This window comes from Asterias rubens, chromosome 4 (assembly GCF_902459465.1).
Source record: "Asterias rubens chromosome 4, eAstRub1.3, whole genome shotgun sequence".
In the NCBI taxonomy this organism is placed as follows: Eukaryota; Metazoa; Echinodermata; class Asteroidea; order Forcipulatida; family Asteriidae; genus Asterias; species Asterias rubens.
Window position 1 is genome coordinate 13,923,183 of NC_047065.1, and position 22,084 is coordinate 13,945,266.

Genomic DNA, 22,084 nt, shown 5'->3' on the forward strand with positions numbered 1-22,084 from the left:
GTATCTATAAACCCAATGCTGTTTCATGTCATAATAATGGGGACAAAATATTCCCCAACGGCTGTGCGTGATTCACGTTTCATTACTTTCATTTTGACAAATTATGGATGCTTTTGTCAAATTATCAGTATTTCCAACGAATTGATAATTGAACGCGAGCGTCAGACGACGTCTTTATGAACGCACACATTACGTGCAGAGCGCAACCACACCGACGAGCTTGTCCGCCATGATTGCTTCGACCTCCATTTCGCTGGTAACCAAAGCTTGTTCCGCCATCCTTTTACGCGTGGGTGACGTCACTAGACAGTCCCTGGTAACGATATTATGAGGCGTGAACGTACGCTGCATGATAAAGTCTTTGTCCGTGAAAGTCGACGAAATCAACGGATTTCTGAGTTTTTTTTTCTTTGCACGTACTCGATATTTGAGGTGAGTATGTAGATGATGGCAAAATTGAGAATGCTGGGTGTATATTTTATGTTGGAAAATCTCGTTTCGTTTTCGCGGACCGACCATTTTTTTTTCCTTTCTTGGACGACATTATTATTCACTTGACCTTCTTTGGTCTCAAGAGGGCGCTAATTAAAATGTCCTAGTTAGTATGGTAACATTCGCGTTTTGTACTTGCGTGATTAGTACATGCGCCTGGATACTAGACATAGGTCAGCGCTCATTATTTTGTTCAGAAAAAAATGATTGCTAATCCGCCCTTCTAAAGACTATTTAAAGGCGTTTTTCAGTTTCCGGCATTCTTGAAAGAAAATATAATCAAATCTACAATGTAAGAAACACTGGTTTGTTTGAAAAAAGATAGAAAACCTTGTGTGATTTTGTATAAATAATGCTAAAGTAACATCAACATGCTAATTTATATTGAATATAAAAAAATTAATTTTAACAAACAACAAACAAACAAACAATCAATCTGCAACCTTAAATAATGGATGAAGAAGTGCTACAACCATTCTAAATATGAATAATTCATAGTCATGATTATTTAATTGTATGTATGTTTACGTCAGTGACAATTGAACAAAGGATTTCGGGACCTTTTTCAAAATGTCCACAGATTTACATTAGATTTAAAGTTATCTTCACACAGTTTAGAAGAGAAAGTACTGGAAAGCTTCCCTTCAAAACCAAATATTACTTACAGAGGTCAAGCTGAGTATGTTTTGGAGAAGTAAAACGGCGAAAATTATTTTAGCATTTGAAAACGTATTAAACAGTTATGATATTATCATACATGTACCATTACTGGTTAATACGTTTATCATTATTTTCTAACTGTGTAAGTTTAATATTAATCTGTGGACATGGTGTTTTTATGTTTGAAAAAAGTACAGACCCTTTAAAGGGTATGTACTTTTTCCTAACAAAAAACACAATGTCCACAGATATACATTAAACTTACACAGTTTGAAGATTATGATAGTAGAAAGCTTCCCTTGAAATTTTACTTACTGAGGTGCTGTAGTTTTTGAGAAATGAGTAAAAGTAATAATTTGCGTCTCAGTTAATTAGCATGTAACAACGTATTAACCAGTTATGCTATGGTTTGGGGATTTTACATGCTAATTGGTCTCATGAGACCAAAACTATTTTGTGACTTGTTTCTCAAAAACTACACAACCTTAGTTAGTAATATTTGAAGGGAAGCAAATTTCCACCATCATTATCTTCAAACCCTGTAAGTTAAAATGTAAATCTGTGGACATTTTGAAAAAAGTACCCGAATCCTTTAACTGACGAGAAGTCTGCAGTTAAAAAAAAAATGGATATTTTTCCAGAAACTTCAAACTCAAAGGTCAAACTGAGAACCAATCTTAAAATAAATATATTTATCAAGTATTAGGGGGGCCTATGCTTATGTGTGAACGCCCCCCCCCCCCCCCAACAAATCCCACAAAACCACATCATCAATGCCTACATGTAATTTTGAATGACACTTTTACAAACCTTGACATTAAAACAAAAATCACTCAAGTTAGGTCCAGACTGCCTTAGTTGTATAAATTTGGACTCAATCAATTTTTGGGGATTTAGTGATGCTTCAAAAATCAGCTGAAGATTGGGTATTCGGAGTTGTTTTTAAAGCACTAGTTATACCTACGCATGCACATTTGCCGTTTATTTTTAATGGGCCCCCCTAACTGATTTTTTTTGTCAATGGTTTGTTTACTGTATCAAGGGAAATGGAGTTCATTTAATAAATTTTCCAGTTAATCTTTTTTTTTTTAATGACCTTTGGAATCATATTCATTGACATCCTAAACTGGACCATTCCACAATATGAAATGGGCTCAGATTTTTTTTTTTTGAGGGACAGAAAAATATTTGCACACTGACTTGACTGACTCATTTTACTTTATCACACAAGTATGTCAATTTCTAACCATCTGATGGTGGAGCCGTCTGTAAATTCTTTGTATGCAGGACCATTCCACAGTCTAAAAAGGGTGGTCAGATTTTTTGGGGGGACTTGCGTATTAGTACATGACTCGTGTATTAGCACATGATGTCAATTTCTAACCCTCTGATGTAAGTGGAGCAGTTTGTAAGTTCTTTGTATACAGCAGGACCATACTGTAATACTGTATTTGAAATGACCTTGGGAGGCATATTCATTGACATCCTAAACTGGACCATTGCACAGTATGGAATGGGGGTCAGATTTTTTTTTTTTTTGACGGACAGAAACATATTTGCACACTGATTTGACTGACTCATTTTACCTTATAGCACAAGTATGTCAATTTCTATCATCTGATGGTGGAGCCGCCTGTTAATTCTTTGTATGCAGGACCATTCTATCAGGACCAGTCTAAAAAGGAGGGTCAGATGTTTTGGGGGGACTAGCACATGAGTCATGTAAATTAGCACATGATGTCAATTTCTAACCCTCTGATGTAAGTGGAGCCGTCTGTAAGTTCTTTGTATACAGCAGGACCATACTGGACCATTCCACAGTCTTAAAGGGGGGGGGGTCAGAATATTATTATTATATATTTTTTTTGGATGGACAGACAAATATTTGCACACTGACTTGACTGATTTGCGTATTAGCACTAGATGTCAATTTCTAACCCTCCGACAAGCCATCTGTAAGTTCTTCACCCCCGCCCCCCTCCCCCTTCCACCCACCCATGCGATCAAACTGTGTGGGCTTGCCTGGTGAAAACATGTCACTAAAAATCATAAATTTGAGGGAAAAGTGAGATTAGAATGGTAAAAAAATTTAAAAAGGAAAACCCATTTAAATGTCTGTGTTTACCTAAATCCAGAAAAAAAGTTTATGAAAATATCAAGATCAAAGCTTGATTTCCGATCCAAATTACATGTAACATTTAATTTTAAAAACGAAGGTCAATGATTCCAAGATTTAAAGATGGTATGTCAGATATTTGGCCCCAAACATAAAAAAATATATTTTTTGAGTAAATGGTATTTCGAAGAGTATCACCCGCTCTAACGAAAAAAAGTTTAACTTTTACTTTTAATGGGCAGGAACCATGACATTTTTAAAAACGTTTGTTATAAAACACATAAAAATTGGTCACGTGATTGTCGGGATCCCGACAAAAAGCTAATTGTGAGCACTTTTTTTCACTGCTACTAATAATTGGTTTGCTTTTTCGAGCAATGGCTCAAATGAAAGCTTGGAATTTTCTTGACCCCCATCAAAATACCTATTGAATTTTAAATCAAAAATTGTGGGTCAAATCGGCCAAAAATCTGACATAGCATCTTTAAGAAGACATCAAAACATTATTTTTTTTTTTTGAGCTTCTCAAATAATAACTTCATGACATCCTAATATTTAAATATTCAATTCTTGTTTTTGTTTACATGAAACAATCAAATCTTTTGCTATGCCACACGTAATGGTGCATGTATAGACTCAAGACTGCCAAAAGTGTAAAAAAAAATGTTTAAATGTATTTATTTGCAGAACTGTATACATGTACATAAGTCATCACATGGTAGTGCCCTCCAAATACCGCCAGTTCGTTCACAAAATTATGAGCAACCAGCCATACAAGTTTACAAGCCTTCACAAGCAAAAGTCTTCTTCAAAACTTTGAGCCGCAAGCAGTCAGGCCAATTTCATAACGCTGTTTATCGGTAAGCAAATTTGTATGGTTGTTATTGCAGTACGTTCCCATCTCAATTGTGGATTGACTGACTTTTTAGAGTCACAGGGTTTTAGTACTCTTTTTTTAATCCCGGCCAGCTTGAAATGGGTTGTCTTTGTCCTTATGAGTTCCCTGCTCTTCCTTCCCCCACCATGTCTTCCTGTCCTTTCCCAATCTACCCTAATCTCTCATCTACTCTTCACCATGATTCTTGTTGTATCCAAACCTTATGTCAGTCTTCATCATTCATGACCAGTGCATTAGTTGCCATTTTTTAGCATCGTCTATGCCTTTATGTAGTTCTGTTCAACATATTTTTCTATCCTTCCTATTACTAAATATATAATCTTATCTGCAATTGTATTGTTATTGTTCTTTATGAAATGGCCAAATAAATAACAATAATAATAATAGTACAAATGTGAAAGTGATGTAAGCACGAAGTGTTTTTTTCACATGTTTTCTTTTTGCTTACACCACTTTCACAAATTAATGATCAAGAAAACTTTACGGCACTTGGGCTGAACACAATGGTTTTTCACTAGACAAACCAAAAATAAACAGGCTACTTTTTCCAGGTTGCTTACAATAAGCAGAGATAATGGAATTCTGCTTAGGACTGCTCTGTAAGCAGAAACTGTCTGCTTACACAATTTTGAGAAATCAGACCATGTAAACAAATTAAAAATTTAAATGGAAAAAAAAATGTTCAGAGGGAAAGTGGTTATTGCACAGCTAGACAGTTACATGTGTTTATTAATTTAAAATAAGAATATCCGCAATTTCATCCTTTCTAATAATAATGTCTTATAAAGCTATTTAGGCCTATAGATAAGATTTAATCTAATCCTAATCTCATCTAATAGAATTGAATGGTTATTTAAGTCAAAAGTTAGCCAACTTTGGACATTTGCATATTTCGAATTACCTACGCAAGAATGACAACAACCTTCCATTCTTTGTTTACAAATCTTAGTCGTTTTTAATTATAAGTTTAAAAATAGTCAATCAAAACAAACAAGCATCTTATCAATATTTGTGTAAACAACCGCTTTGTTTTTTGTTTTGTTTTATAGGAGAAAACAACCAAGCAATGTCACGATACCACAGAACTTGTTCTTCATGTCTCGGCAATCACTTTTACATGCCCTCTTTGATGTTCTGAGCTCAATCAATCAACCAGTAAGATGGATTCACAAGGAAACAGATGGGCTATGAACAATGCTCTTCATCACTTCACTGCCCCTGGTTCTGATGTTCGGACGCCAGGACTATCAGGGAACGCCTTTGGGATGCAAGAGTACCCAGGTGACAGTGCGCCTCAAAGACTTTTACCGACAACGTCATGTCAAAGTGGTCAGCTGGGATGTGAGGACAATACTAACAACTTTCAAAAGCATCCGACTGGTTCTTTATCTTCAAATTACTCAGACCATAACATGAGCACTCAGCCATCTGATTTCAGTTGGGACACTGAAATAGCAAGACCAAATTTGCTCAACTTTGAAGGCATGGATTCCGACAGAATAGAAAAAAACTTGCCTGCATACCCGGAAAGCCGTCAGGTAGAGCCGGAAGCTTTTGAGGAGGACATGTCATGGACAAGTGATATTTTATCTGCAGATTCTCAAATGAACCTAGATGACCAGTCCTTTGAAACCAACAATGAAGGGACAGTCGAACAAAGTGAAGCTAGCCTTGTCGACGAACTCCTGTTTTCTAACCCTATCACTAAGGACATCACTGAGCCGCGTGCCACTCAGAAATCCAGTGCTATTTTTCAGCAGATTTCTCCGCTTCGACAATTTTCTTCAGCACTTGGTGATGAGTCCATTGACATGTTTAAAGCAGCATGGGAAGACGCAGATGAAACTGATTCACAACTTGCAATAAATTGTCAGGATTCCTTTGCCAAGAGTTGCAATTCCTTTGAGAGGGACTTGCTTGCCCTCAGCATAGTGCAGAAACAGGTGCCAGGATCTCCCTTACACTCCGACCATTCTCATTCTTGGAGCTCTACTGCTCCAAGCCAAGAACAGAACATAAAGACAGATATGCCAGAAGACCTCAACATGCAAGACCCTGAAAAAATCTGCATGGATGATTTGTCTGAACCTCTTAAACCAAGTGGAATTGATCCTAGTAATATTCATTTATTAGACAAAACGGCAGATCTCTCTATTATAAAAGCCAACAGCCCATGTCAGCATCATACAGGAAAAGAAAAAGACCCCATCTCCGATGCAATCCTGAACCCTTCCAACAGAATCACAGATATGCAAAATGTTACTGAGCAACGTTCAGAAGAAGTAATCAATACACATGGTATGCTTGATGTAGTTGAGAGTCAAGTTGAGAAGGACCAATTTTCAGTAGAATCTACTAGAACTGATCAAGAGCAATCGGAAATTATCAGCAGCATAAGAAATGATAAACAATCTCAATCCAATCAAGACAAGGAGAATGTGCAAGATGTAGATGAGAAGTGTAAGGATCGCAGTATAGAGAAACAAAATGCTTGTCTTGCACCGCAACCTTCGGTCGTCACACAACCTACAGAAAGTGATACAGACATTTTGAGCAAGTCCCCAAGTTCTCCCTTGTCGGAAGGGTCTATCATGTTTCTTTCTGACATTGACGATCAGAATTTCACAGACGATGAGCAGGATGTACAAACTAAGGAGAATGCCAAAGACACAAATGATGATATCCATAGTATCCTCTTTAAAGCAACAGAGCCTGACCCTACCACATGTATCGCTGATGAGCCATCACGTGAAGAATCTGAGGATGACAGAGAATGTGAGGCAAGAATGTCTGTAGAATCACAGGGTGACGACAAATCCTCTGATGGAGTAGATGATGCAAGGAGGCAAGCCGGAAAGGACAAGTCATCAATGCAATGCAGAGAAAACAAGGACACAATTCTATCTGATACAGGTGAAGACATTAAGGTTGACTCTGGGAACATTTTAAATGTCAATATAGAAACTGAAAACGATGCAGAGGAAGCAGTCAAGAAAAACCAGGTAGAGGATATTGTTAACCAAAGTATTGAGAAGGTTCCTGAGATCATCAAAACAGCAGGTCAAGAAAGTTTGGAAAGCGGTACCCAAGAGGTTTATGATCTCATCAGTGACGATGAAAAAGACAGCTTGGCAAGTGATGAGGACACAACCGATGGACAGGGTGGAGATGGAATGATCGAGAACAAACATGAAGAGGATATTGTTGACCAAAGCATTCAGAAAGTTCCTGAGATCAAAACAGCAGGTCAAGGAAGTTTGGAAAGCAGTACTGAAGAGGTTTGTGACCTCATAAGTGACAATGAAAAAGACAGTGATGATAACACACTCAATGGACAGGACACTTCCAAGCAATGCGAAAGTGGGAATATTGATGACCAATCTCTCAGAGAAGGTAGCCCTCTAAGTCAAGAAGGAGATGCTGATTGTATGATGCATGAAAGAGACAACAATGGCAAGCATGACAGGAAAGAGGACAAAGACAGTGAAGCCAAAGATCAAGAAAATGATAGCACCACCCCGGAACTGGAGAGAACTATTGATGAGCACTCTGAGAGTGAGCATAAAGATCAAGAAGATATTGCCAAACCTCAAGAGGGGGATAGTCTTGTCCAACATAAATCTGGCGAGTCCCATGGAGATGGTCGTCTTGCCAAGGAAGTAGCTCCTAGCTCTGACTGTTCAAACATCAACCAATATGTTGATAAGTCACAAGAACCCATTTGCCTTTCAGATTCAGACGAGGAACAGATATTGGGTTTAGTTCCCCTGTCAGGAGATTCTGTTTCAGGAGTTTGTAAGGGAAAACAGATAGCTCAAAGCCATGTGGAGGCAACAGAATCAGACTCCATTCTTAAGGAGAACCAAGAAGATGGACAGGAAGTAAGTGATGACGATGATGTTCTTGTTGTTGAAAATGATGCTCAAGAAGTGATAAGTGTTGATGACAGCTCAGATGAAGATGATGCAAGTACACACCAAACCACTGAAGCAAAGAACAGTAAAGCTGCCAATGATGGTAAAAAAGTAAAAGCAAAAAATGACTGGTCGTGCCAAATTTGTGGAAGCACCAACAAGTCACTAAACTCACTAAAGTTACATGTACGACGTAGCCACAACCTAATTATGGTCCACAGAAAGGAAGAGATGAAATGCAAAATGTGTTCCTTTGCTGGGACGTGGCAGAAGATTAAAGAGCATATAATTAAGGACCACCAGACTCCTCTTAAGTGGTATGTGAAGAATCAAGAGACGACAGAGATAACCAAGTTACCAGCATCGGGCCCTGAACTCCCTGAAGATTCCTTGTTGGCGCAACCAGTGTTAGTGGATCTAAAGGCCAGTGATCAGTCCAAGACAGCAGACACTTCACCATCTGGCTCAAACAGGCAAATCTACCTCATCAAAAAAGTCACTTCAATTGAAGAACCTAAGAAAGTCACTTCAATTGAAGAACCGAAAGAGATAAGTAAGACATCAGGACCAGGAAGACCTCTCGGCGTCAAGACCAAACCCCAGCAAAGTAGATTTCAAACCATGGATCAGTTGAATAGTTTGATTGCAACTTCAGTGTTAAGTAAGAGAACTCAAGGTCAACAGATAGCACCTAAAAAACCTTGTATGGTGAATTCTTCCTCCCAACCAAGTGGAGATCCAACTTTAAAGGCGCTGGAAAGCTCTCCTGGAACTTCAGTTTTAACTAGAGCATCACATCGACCAGCAGCGTCATCGTTCCTAGCTCCGGGCACATTCATTCATGATTCAGGCCCATCGGTAAGGACAATGACGGTATTAACTGCAAGACCAGATACTGACTTGCACGATAACAGACGAGCGGTTGTAAACAGAGAACTCAGTGCTAAAGTGAGAGAAGTCTTCCAACAACAGACTGTTGGTGGGCCGCCTCTGGTGACCAAAATCTCTGGCACGACCTACGTAATATCATCTACAAACGCTAAGGTAGGCTTGGGATTAAAAGCGCCCCAAGTAACAACCTTATCTCAGCCAAATAGTTATCAAATCGTGTTCCCTGAGAACATTACCCCTAAAATGCTCCAGGAAGCTGCTAATAAGCAGACCTCACCTCAACAGGGTCAGGCTGGGTTTGTAGTGCGCAGTGTCTCCTCAACGACCCCAAATGTTTTGAGCATCAGCCCACCATCTCTAAATACAGCATTTTCAGTTCCAGTTACGAGGCGACCAGATACTATAGAAAATCAACAGCCATTTCAAATGACGGCTTCCAATGATTTGCGGAATGCCGCCACAATGTCTACTGGAGGTAATTTACCTCCAGTATCTGCTGTTCCAGCAGTCTTTAACCATGAGTATTGTAGGAAAACGGTGGCTCTTGCAGTTACGACAACAGTAACAACAACAACTGCTTCTCGGGTAGTACAATCACCAAAGCTTACCTCAATAGATGCTGCTGTTGCTCATGCTAATATTAAGTCAACAATGTTAGGAGTGAAGCCTTCAACCGCATCCATCACTCAGGATGGTACTCAGTCAACAATGTTAAGAGTGACTCCTTCAACGGTACCCATCAACCCAACTACAGCAGCGAGGAGCACAATACTCAAAACACCCAGTGTCCAGAACAAGCCTAGCGCCCCAGGGGAACCAGCAATGGTGTCTTATGTGATCAAAGTACCCAAAGCACAGAGTAACGGACCTTCCAAGGACGATGAGCAGTCCTACCTTGTGAAAGTGCCTGTCAACCAGACTAATGTTTCAAAAAAACTCATGGTACACCTTCCGGTTGACAAGACATCTTTAGTAAAACATGCTGTTTGCATTGTCCAACCCCCTCTGCACACAAGTGATTCTGGGGCAAATCCTCCAGCGGGGGGCAAACCTCTGCAATCCATTCGCACGGACACTCCTTCTTTGGTAACCAACAAATCTCAAACTACAGGCGGCATTATTAACAGCAGGATAGGCGCACTTGCAACATCTTCCCCACCTTTTGTGCAGCCAAAAACTGTGCCTGTTTTAGAACCGATATTTGAACCAGTGGGTGAATCACCAAGTAGAGTCAGCTTTCTCGCAAATTTGAAAGAACCGGCCTTGGATATTCAGCTTCTCAAATCTCAGTTCGAGGACACAAATACATTCAATGCAGCCGATCTCATAAACATTGACGAAAGAGTACAGTATGAATGTGCCCGCTGCAAGGAGTACTTCCCACAGTTGGTGCTGCTGCAGCTCCATCATATTGATTGCACAACCCACCCTCCGGCAGGAAACATTCTGCCGATAGTTCACGTTTCGACGGCCATGTTGGCTTCCTTCTTCACAGTCTCCACTTCTGGTTACTCCAGCGCTTGCATTCTGTGCTCCACATTGCTGCTTGGAAATGCTCGGAATGTTGAAGACCAGCAAGATTTCTCAAGTCACTTGAGTAAACATACTGAGCCGAGTGTTGCCATTACCTGTCTTGACGATACTCGGAAACTAGGCATACTCCAGACAAGGATGACAAGCCAGCAGGCCAAGGAGTGGGTGGACTTCATTGCTCCACCCTTCAGGATGGGGAATAAACCAACATCAACGCAGGAGGGTAACCTTGAAGAGTTTATTAATACCACAGGAATCTTGCACCAAGAATCGATGCTTCTTAGAAAGCGCTCTCGAAGATACTTACAACCAGAACATGACCGAAGACAAAGCAAGCACAAGCAAAAGAAGCACAAACATAAGCATCGACACAGTAGGGACCATGAGCTGGCCAGGCAAGATGTGAACCAACCCTATAGAAGTTCAATTAAAACACAAGAAGGGTGCGAGGGGGAGTGGATCGAGCCAACTCCAAAAGGTTCGTCATCTTTGTTGGTGAGGAAAAAATCCCGTCCAGGTTCTCTCAAACAAAGCATAACTAGCAGCCCGTCACAGCCCAAACCTCAACTGCCTAATTTGACACCTATGAAGGGGAAAAATCTCGCACCCTCAAAAGTCAGGCAGAGATTTTTGAATGTTTCTGTACCAGGGAGACGGAGCCTGCGGGGATTGGGACTCGACTTTGGGATGGGATTGGAGATGTTGCCCTTGGATAGGAAGAAAAGGAAAGACAAGTCTCCGAACTCAGAGAACCGACTGAAAGGGACTGAGAGGAAACAAACCCAAAGCAATTTGCCATTTCAATTACCAGACACAAAGATTGATGAGGTTATAGAGATCTTTTCCAGTGATGAAGAAATGGGAGATACTCTTCCATATGATGAACAAAGAAGGAGAGAGGATACACCCAGTACATCAGCAAGTCCTATTAACTCACAAAAACACAATCTAGAAGAGCCAGATGATCTGTACACAAAGAAACTGAAAGGAAACTCAGGGGAACTGTCTGCAAATGATGTCGACAGTGACAAAGAAAAGATGAATGTGGACGACAGTGATTCTAAAGATGCCAATTACTCAGATAACGTGGAAGGAGAGGACTCCTCAAGTGATGATGATGATGATGAAGAGAATGCAAATGAGAATCGTAGTAACGTTGATCATTCTGAACGAGAGGTTGGGAGTGAAGGGGAGGATGCAAGCCCAGCAGACCTCCCTCTGTCCATGATAGCTCTTCATTACCAAAGAGTAAATAAGGACATGGAAAGTGTTGATATGGACTGTGACCCTTCAACCAGTAACCGCTCAGATCATGAGATGGAAACCATTATTTCCAAAGAGGTAGACAACACTTCTTTAGAGGGTACCAGCTCAAGTCATTCCCAACAGGCATCACCTGCTTCATCTCAGGTGGTTCTTCGTATTTCATTGGAGGACCCTAAGTGTACATCTGCAAGAAGTAGCAGCCCAAATGATGACAACAACATTGATCATTCTGAACGAGAGGTTGAGAGTGAAGGGGAGGATGCAAGCCCAGCAGACCTCCCTCTGTCCATGATAGCTCTTCATTACCAAAGAGTAAATAAGGACATGGAAAGTGTTGATTTGGACTGTGACCCTTCAACCAGTAACCGCTCAGATCATGAGATGGAAACCATTATTTCCAAAGAGGTAGACAACACTTCTTTAGAGGGTACCAGCTCAAGTCATACCAAACGGACATCGCCCGGTCCATCTGAGGTGATTCCATGTATTTCATTAGAAGACCCTACAAGTACATCTGCAAGAAGTAGCAGCAGCGCAAATGATGACATCTTACTAGAGAATGATGAGGAAGACAAGATGCCCATGTTGGAAAGTCAAGAACCTCAAACTGAACAAGTTGTTGATATTCGACCTTTGACGGTTGAGAAGATAGGTGGAGAAACAGAATCCAAATCTTCAACTGCAGAGTCTGTTGATTTCAATTTAGATAGAGATTCAGAAGAAAAGGAGGACAAAGAAGATCATACATCAAAGATCTTGGAGAATCACATCATGGGAGAAAGTGGAGATGTTATCTTGGAAGATACCGCCCAACATGGAACAGATTCGCTGCACAGCTTTCCCACTAGCGGATCACCTGACAATGTAATCCAAAGTGACAACACAGCACATACTGAGAACAGTCATATAGACCATCCCACACGACGGGACAGTGATTCCAGGGAAAGCTCTCCAACAAAACAATTCTTAATTGACGACTTCCAACAGGAGGACAGCAATAGAAGCAGTTTCCAACAAGTGAGTGATTTAGAGGATAGCTTTCAAATAAACACATTACCTGGAGATGATCTGTTGCTGGACGGCAGCATTTCACCGAGTAGCATCACAGACATGACAGAGGATAATGCAGATGATAGTAAGATCAGTTTTGAAGAGGGCAGCATACAGCTAGAAACTATCTCAGAGAGAGAGCTTTCTAAAAACAGTTCTCATAGAGATGATTTACCACAGCAAGACGACAGTTTTGAACAGGAGTGTTATTCAAAAGGCAGCTTTCCATCAAGCAGGTCTCCTGAAGCTGTCCAAGTGGAAGACATTAGCATGAATAGCTTCCAAGAGGACAGTAGCTCTGTCAACAGCTTTCCTACCAACAAATCTCCAGCGGATGACTTCATTGTGGACGACACCACTCTGAACAGTTTTCAGCAGATCAGTAACTTCCTTGACTCTTCCAGAGAAAGCATTCTACTCAAAGAGAAGGCTGGAGACAGTTTCCAATCAGCAACCAGACACAGATCTCCCGAACATGAACTCATTGGGGCAGATGACGGTGCATATCATGACAGTGACGTCATAGAGTTGGACTCAGATGGGGACGAGATTACTGGGAATTGGTTCCTAGAAGACAGTGATTCATCAACAGGCAATCCCGTTGAGAACAACTCACCTAATAGCTCCTCGGAGGCTGCTGCTCGAAGAAGCCCGTTGCCAAATGATCTCAAAGATGATTCCATAACAGAGGTTGGGACTGAAGATGGAACCCAGGGATCTCAATTAGATGCAGAGACAAGTAAATCCTCAACTGACGGCCTCGAAATGAAGGAAAATATTCAGTCAGACATAACTGTGCTCAATACTTCCAAGAGAATTCAGAATTCGCTCGCTTCGGCAGAGAGTAATCTCTCTGATGTTGACAATGTTCGAGACATCTTTTCTGACAATGAGAGTAAATCCTCCTTTGGAGATGGTTTCGACGTTGAAGATTGGGAGGAGGAAGAAGAGGAACTTAACGAAGATGAGGTGTTGCACTTATCTAATGATGAAGATGATGGCATCTTAGAAGGTGATCCAGTTGAAGAAGCTTCTCTAGGTGTGTCGAAGCCCAGGTCAAGATTAAAAGGTATGGTTTACAGTAGGCCTGGGCGAATACTTTGAATAGCCGGTTAATGGCGAATAGGTTTTCCTATCCGTAACCGTGAATGACTTTTTTTTCTCAACGAGCACGAATATCTATTTATAAACCAAGTATTGTCCTGTAATTACAACCAAGTAACCGGATATTCTTTAATATCCGAATATCCGCGGACGTCGGGCGACAACTGATAGGATTGTTTTGTATGAATCCTCATGAAACTTCTATTAAGACAGCATAAAACAGTACAATTAAATATTAACTATGCTCACCTCAGTGAAGAGTTTAAACAATGACATTTCAGACGTAATTTGTTCAAAGATTACGAAAGTTTTCCTTCACTTGGAGTAAATTTGATCAAAAAAAAAAGCAAATCACCATCTTTAAATTAGATCCGGTTATTTTTATGAATGAACCGAGTGACTCTGTCTAAAACTAATATCAATCCGCCCATAAGATCTCATTCACAAACGAACAGTGCCCTCTAGCGGCGAAAAAAACTATTTGAATATCCGGTTAATTTCGGATAGTTGGCCAGCGGTAACCGAATACCAAAATTGCGCTATTTGCCCAGCACTAGTTTCAGTGACTTTAATAATAATATAGTTCTTAAATAGGGCATTTCACATAACGTCTCAATGCGCTTTACATTAGTGCACTGGGGTGGATTTCACAAAGAGTTAAGACTCTAGTCTTATCTTGAGTTAGGACACGAAACTTGTCCTAACTTAGAACTAGCCTTAGGTTTTCATATCTCACAGGAATGGCCCTCAGTTACACGATATTCCTACGTTTACGGAAGAGAAAGAAAAGGTTGTAACAAACTTAAATTTACAGAAAAACCTGTGTATACCAATCTTCAGAGTCAAGGTCGCCTTTTATCTTATTCAGTACTGAATCTTCAACACAATTGTACCTTTTTTTATTTAGTCTAGCATTATGCAAGAAGTTCATACAACGTTATGGTACAACTGACCAGGGCCCAATTTCATAAAGCCTGCAAACACAAAAATTTGCTAAGCACAAACATATTAATGCTTAGCAGAAATAGGTAACTAGCCAAATGTGTATGGAGTTAGATTTTGTGTGACTGGTGCCCCACTCATTATTTGCTAAGCAAATTAATTGCTACGCAGTATTTTCTACTTAAAGGAGTGGACACTATCGGTGTCAAAGACCAGTCTTCTCACTTGGTGTATCTCAACATATGCATATAACAAACTTGTGAACATTTGACCACAGTTAGTTTTCGAAGTTGCAAGAGAACAATGAAATAAAAAAAACCTTGTCACATGAAGTTGTGCTCGATTTTGAGACCTCAAAATCTAATTCTGAGGTCTTTGAATTAAATTCTTGGAAAATTACTTCTTTCTCGAAAACTACTCCACTTCAGAGGGAGCTGTTTCTCACAATGTTTTATACTACCAACCTCTCCCAATTACTCATTACCTAGTAAGGTTTTATGCTAATAATTATGTTGAGTAATTACCAATAGCGTCCACTGCCTTTAACAGCTGTATGAAATTGTGCCCAGTTGGGACACAGACTGCGTCCCTTTACATATTTCAGTGCTACTGCCTTACAAAAATGGGTCGTGGGTCAAAATCAACTATTTAGTGTTATATTTCTCCTTATTGCTCCAGGTGATAAACAGCTGGCCATCGACGATGATATTACTCCTACGAGCAATTCAACACAATCGTACCTCAAGTCACCACAATCTACTCTAAACTCCGGGAAGGAGGCGCAAGAAACAACTGAGATGGAGGAAAGTCAGGCAAGACAATTGAATAACTTGAAGAGGAAAACTGAAAGTCTGAGGGAGGGGGATGCCACCTTAAAAAGATCACGGGTAGAGGGGGACAGTGAATAAGGGAGATTCGGGGACAGACTCGTAGGACATTTTGGGGAATGAAATGACAACACACAGGCAGTCAAAGTATTTGTGTTTTGATGCAAGAAATTGCACAGCTACTAATGTGCCCCATGTGATCATAAACAGGTCATTTGTCGGTGTGCATACATGATTGAGGAAGCATTTTGTCGAAATTTTCAATCTCTTGTTTGTGTTTTTATGAACTTACAACCAAAACAAATTTCCGAAAAATATTTGGTTATCTAAAGTAAGGCCATGTTTGACAACATTTCTCCTTCAATTGGCAAATCAAAATAAACAAGTATATCACTGCTAAAAATGGTTTTCCTGAAACAAGAAAACAAAATCATATTTCCAACTCCCCAAAATCTTATAGAAAATGTTTCAAGGGAGTGTCACAAAAACTGTTTTCTTGAAATCAGATTCTTTCTAATTTCAAGAATGTCGTTTTTAGCACATTCCCTGCATTTTTTTGGACTGCATATTAGCATGGCTGATGACATTTTTGTGAAAGTTCAAGTTGTGACCAAAATAAACTTTGGGAAATCAGCTTTGAAGTTTTGCAGGGCCTATGTCATCGTTTCAGCGAAATTGATCATGCTTATATAGTTAACGGGGCCATCATTGTTGAAGTCTATCTGGGGATATGTTTGCTTTAAGTGCTGGGCAAAAGTTTTGGGCTGGCCCGCCATCAGCACTGACCACCGTGGCTAAAACACTGACCAGGCATGATATTTGGTCCTTGGGGGGAAAAAGTAGGAAAATTTTATCAAGTACAAGGGCTGACCTACATAACACATGGTGAAGGGTCTTACTTTCCAGGGCCATATTTCATAGAACTGCTTAGCACCCAAATTTGCTTAGCATGAAATTTCTTTCTTGATAAAAACAGGATTACCAACCAAATTTACAATTGTTGCAGTTTGCTTGTTACTAGTATTCAGCTGTTGTTTGCTTATCCTGAAAATCACGTACAAGTTTTGTTGGTAATCCTGTTTTTATCAAGGCAAATATTTTATGCTAAGCAAATTTTTGAGCTCAGCAGCTCTATGAAATTAGGCCCACGCTTTGCCCAAGGACAAAACCAATTAAAGACTAAAGCTGGGTTAGCCCAAAAGTGACTAGCCAGCAGGACCAGTTAGCTTGTCATTTGGCTGGTCTGTCAACTTTCAATAGTCCTTATGAGTTTCTTTTCAACAATGTATACTACCATGGGACCATGTGATTTGTAAGCAATACGCACAAACAATGGTTTTAGTGTATTAGTGGCCAGCAATCAACTAGCCAGCAAGACTAGTTGGACAAAATTCCGACTGGTGCTTGGGTGTTTTAACTGCATTTGACTAGTGGACCAATGTAAGAGAGAACACTGCAAAGTAGGAAGAATATCATGCCTGAGGTTCATATGTTTTGTACTAGGGACCGAGTAGTAGTACTCCAGTGACAGGGCACCGAGGCCCGATATTTCACAGAGGCAACAAAATTGCCTTTTTGCCCCTGGTCATTGCCTAGGTGCCCTTGAAATGCTACAGTTGAAATTTACAGTTTTCCCTTAGGGTCCTCTTTACCAAGGAAAAACTTGGTGCCCCTGTCCTTTCAAAAACGAAGCATAGGCCTGGGCACCCTCTACAAACTAACATGAGTGCAATAATTCCTATAAGATTTTCAGATACAGATTTTGCAATGATGTTCTCATTTTCATGATCACCAATGCTGCACATGTTATTATATTAGGAGGAAGATTAAGAAACAATAAGAAAAGGTCAGTAAGCCTTTTTTGAGGTATGGCGGACGTGATACGCGGGTCACACGCGGCGACTGATGCCACGCTCACCATGAACGTTAGTGGTCAATAGTTTTACGTGTAATTGCCGTGCCGCCTAAAAAATTGCGCACTTCACTGAATAACACACCTTCTATTTCTACGGTCAACACGCACAAATTTACCCAAAACCTTAAAGTGTTGTAGCATTGTGTCCGCCATATCTCAAAAAGGCTTATGAAATCTGGAGAGTAATCTAGAAAATGTTCTTGGTGAAAACAGTGGTGCTATTTCAAGATTGGGGTGAAAGTAAAGACGAAGAACAAGCCAGAAGAGGTTTAGTTTGACTGGAAATACATGTTATGTTTTTGAAAGGAAAGGTCATAGATCGGTTAATACTCCAAAAATGAATTACCATGAAAAAATACTTGCTGAGGAGCACTGCACTTGTCGACTGTGTTACCTATTTTGCGAAAGGATTCCCTTATTAGTAGATGGTTTGTATAATACTTTCATTCGAAAAACAATAGGGGACTTTCGGGATGCTTAAAGGCAGCAGACTTACCGGGTAAAATCCATTGTTCTCAGTTTATGTGCGCATGCTCAGAACTACGTAAACAATGGACATTTACCTGCTGCTACCTAGCGTTCAAAAGTCTCCTATTGAATCTGAGAGATGAGTCATGCATGAATTGTTTCTCAGATTTTTGCGGGTTGGTGTCCATTTGCAAATGCAGTTTGTCCCCTCTGTCGCTTCGCTCAAAATAGATGAATTTGACTTTCTTGAGAATAAAAGGGACAGTTTTGTTGCTGTGTTCTTAGCAAGTAGACACTATTCGGCTGATCCTTTCACATGCGACTTCTTTTTTACCTTTCTACATGTTCTAGTTTTGCCCATAAATCAGCATTTCATGGAAAAAAAGAAAAACAATCTATGACCCCGCCTTTAACAAGAATTACCTTGATCTACCTTTGTGTATTTAGAATGTCTATCCCAGGCTTTAAAAAAAGAGGGTGGGTGAAATTCAGCCCAAATACAAAATTGGTTAATTTTGGTCACATCATCTTAAAGAATGTTGTTGTGTCTTATCTTCGTCAAAATTTTGTTAGTTTAAATTCTGTTGCATAATAATGAAAATCTTCTCCTGGTTCACACTTGTTTTGTGAAGTTTGTTTTCCTATGTCAATCCACTCATTTAACTTTACTTAAAGGCAGTGGACACTATTGGTAATTACTCAAAATAATTATTAGCATTAAAACCTTACTTTTAAAGTTACCTTTTCAAGTGCCAGTTTGAAGCCATACAACCATTAACTACCATGTACCCAGGGATCACACCAAAATTACGATACAACCTGGGAAGTGGCACCCAGGGGATCTCCTTCACAGTTGGTGTATCTCAACATATATGCATAAAATAACAAACCTGTGAAAATTTGAGCTCAATCGGTCATCGAAGTTGCGAGATAATAATGAAAGAAAAATAACCCCTGTCACACGAAGTTGTGTGCGTTTAGATGGTTGATTTCGAGACCTCAAGTTCTAAATCCGAGGTCTCGAATTCAAATTCGTAGAAAATTACTTCTTTCTCGAAAACTATGGCACTTCAGAGGGAGCCGTTTCTCACAATGTTTTATACCATGATTACTCGTCACCAAGAAAGGTTTTATGCCAATAATTGTTTTGAGTAATTACAAATAGTGTCCACTGCCTAAAGGGATGCAAACTTTTTGTTTCAGATATTAAATAACAAACTACAAGGGAAACTGACTGTGTTGATTCTGTAAAATAAACAGCAACCATTCAGTGTTTATTTATGTATATCACATGTGTATAAACTTTTTTACATGTTTTGCTTTCTGTTTTCTAAAGTGAAAATGTTTGTTTTGCTGAATATTTTATCAAGGTACGTTGGTGTAAGTGTTCAACATGTAGTAAGTATGGACTGGAAATTAACATTGTTTCATAATAAAAAACACTTTCTGGAAGGAAAATTACTCCTCAAACTTGTCAATTTTAGAGCTATGTATTACATGTGTCTGCAGCAGTGGTATTCTGCTAAACATGAATCCATTGGGATTACCTTATGGTTTTCAGTTTGTCCAGTTTTGAAATAAAATCCACTAAACACAATGTGACCTAAATATTGCAAATTTTTTTAATGATTTTTTTTTTTTGGGGGGGGGGATTCGCGCAAGTAAACTAAAATTGTCTCTGAAAAGGAGGAAAATTGTGGCAAAAATATTCAACAACACTGTATCAGAAAGAATGTGTCCAATGACTAAAGCTGTTCTACTTAGTCTGCAAAATACTCCAATACACTGCAGACTTGTGGACAAATCGGTAAATGTTTGGCGCCGTGATAGCGAAACTGCCCTCTTGCTACTATCTCACGCGACTGCTGCTCTGTTAAAGACTACTGCTCTGGGACCAAAGTCGCAAGAGCAAATTATGCACAAAGCAGCAGTCATACGAGAGAGCCATTTCAAGCATCAGGACAGACATTTTAACAACTTGATTACAAGTTCACTATTCCTTCCTGCAGTACTCTAGAATGCAGTTTGATTTGTTAAATGTACCTCAATTTCTTTTTTAGCATGAGCAAAACATTCTGGCCGGTGTCGCATGCAATTATGTCCTTTGTGCAATACTATCTGGAGGACATTATTGCATATGCATTAATGTCCGCCGGACGGTTTTGCACATGCACTCGTGTCCACCCAGACACATTTGCATATGCAGTTGTGTCCGCCCCCGTGCAAAACCGTCCTTGCAGTAAGTTTTTAAAACACACTTGGCCGCTGGAACAATGTTTTTTTGCCATTTTTTTAAAAGCTAAGTGCATGAATGACATGGGAAATGTCTGACCGTTGCTGCAATCATAAAATAATATGTGAAAATTCATGCTGCATATTATACGTAGGTTCAGTGCATACACCCTCGCTTATGCGCACACATAATGTACAGTCATGTACAGTCATACATGTCCACCGGAGGGTTTTGCATAGCCCCGGACACGATTGCATATGCATAAGTGTCTGGAGCGGACAGTATTACATGGCGGACACAATTGCATCTGACACCGGCAACAAGAATGGGCCCGAATATTTGGAAAACACTCCGAATGCGGTCAGCAGTTTTAGAATGCACTTCAAAACATCCAGGAACATACAAAGAATTTTCATTCCGATGGCATTCCGGCTCACTCTGCTTCTTTCTAAACGTGTGACTAGGGTTTTAGAAACAGACATTCCAAGAATGTGAACAAGACAAAGTCAAAGTCAAAGTCTGTGACAGATTCTTCATAAAATCACAGCTCTTGCCAAAAGCACTTGAAGATCCTAATACAACAGCCTTTGTCTTTGCTTGGCCGTAAGCCATGTTCAGCTACTTGTTCGCAAGTTTTTCGTCATTATGAAAAACAGTGGTCTTAAACTGTGTACCATCATACTGTGTACCAACTGCTCCAGCTCAGTCTTTCTAAAGTCTCAAAAAGACACGAGACTTGCTTGAACAGTACATTTTCTGAACCACCGCATCTGCCAATAGTTCTTCACTGGAGATGAACAGTTGGCACCCAGAACCATAGCCAAATAAGTTTAATCCTACTCTAGAAGTATGGGATCGTTTAAGTTTCAAACAGCCAGCAATTTCAAGAACAATCTTTAAATTAAAGTGAAGTAAATACCATCACAATGTGTTACCACACACCATATATCGATCGAGTTCCATGCTTCTTCTCATTGAACCCAAGTCTCAACACTCTTGGGAAGACAGGTCTTTTTTCTTCAGCTGCGCCACGCATCTGGAACTCTCTACCACTTAATCTTAGATCTTGTCTATGTACCACATTATTTAAATCTCTTCTCAAAACTTATCTTACATGTATGTCACAGGTTTTCAAGGACTAATTTTGTTGAGTCTGTTTTTCTTTGTTTTGTTTGTTGTTGGTTTTTACTGCGCCTTGAACACCCAGCAGGGTGGATACGTGCGCATTACAAGTCTTATTATTATTATTATTTATTACATATACCTCACCATGCAATGCCTGCAAAGAACATCAATGACATTGACAAAATATGTATGCCGCCAACATAGGGCTGTATACAGTTGGTGGAGCCCCGGCACGTAAATCCAGAGACTGCAGGTTCTGGGGCCGATTTCACAAAGGTCTCAAATTGATCGTAACTTCAAATCAATCGTAGTTGCTAAGTAAAGTGTGATGTCACAATACAAATCTCTATGGTGATACTGAAAATTTGTCTTGCGATGAATTTTATTGCTTTGTGAAATCGGCCCCAGGTCCCACTCTAGTCAATACGCACTGAGGTACAGTTATTTAACAACAGGGTAAAGCGCAAATAAAATGTGACGCAAGTTTCAACAGCTATTCAAACATTCAAACCAGAAACGATTTCTATACAAAAAACATCAAACTATTTTTATTACACTATGTACATTTACAATTAACAATACAAAATAGTCACTTAATAAGAATTACAGTTGTAAATTATGTGCAGTTATCTGTGAAGCATTTAGATTTA

At 39.7% G+C, this 22,084-nt stretch overlaps 1 protein-coding gene across 2 annotated transcripts; it reads left to right on the forward strand.

Moving 5' to 3' along the window:
* Positions 1-259: 259 nt before the first annotated feature.
* Positions 260-16,134, forward strand: LOC117288756. 2 transcript variants are annotated; one of them, XM_033769585.1, is made up of 4 exons: positions 260-432; positions 3,956-4,128; positions 5,216-13,889; positions 15,545-16,134. In XM_033769585.1, the coding sequence occupies exons 3-4, from the start codon at positions 5,327-5,329 to the stop codon at positions 15,772-15,774; spliced, it is 8,793 nt and encodes a 2,930-aa protein (XP_033625476.1). In that variant the 5' UTR covers positions 260-432; positions 3,956-4,128; positions 5,216-5,326; the 3' UTR covers positions 15,775-16,134. The 2 variants fall into 2 exon arrangements, with proteins under 2 accessions (XP_033625476.1, XP_033625477.1); XM_033769586.1 differs by lacking the exon at positions 3,956-4,128.
* Positions 16,135-22,084: the final 5,950 nt, after the last annotated feature.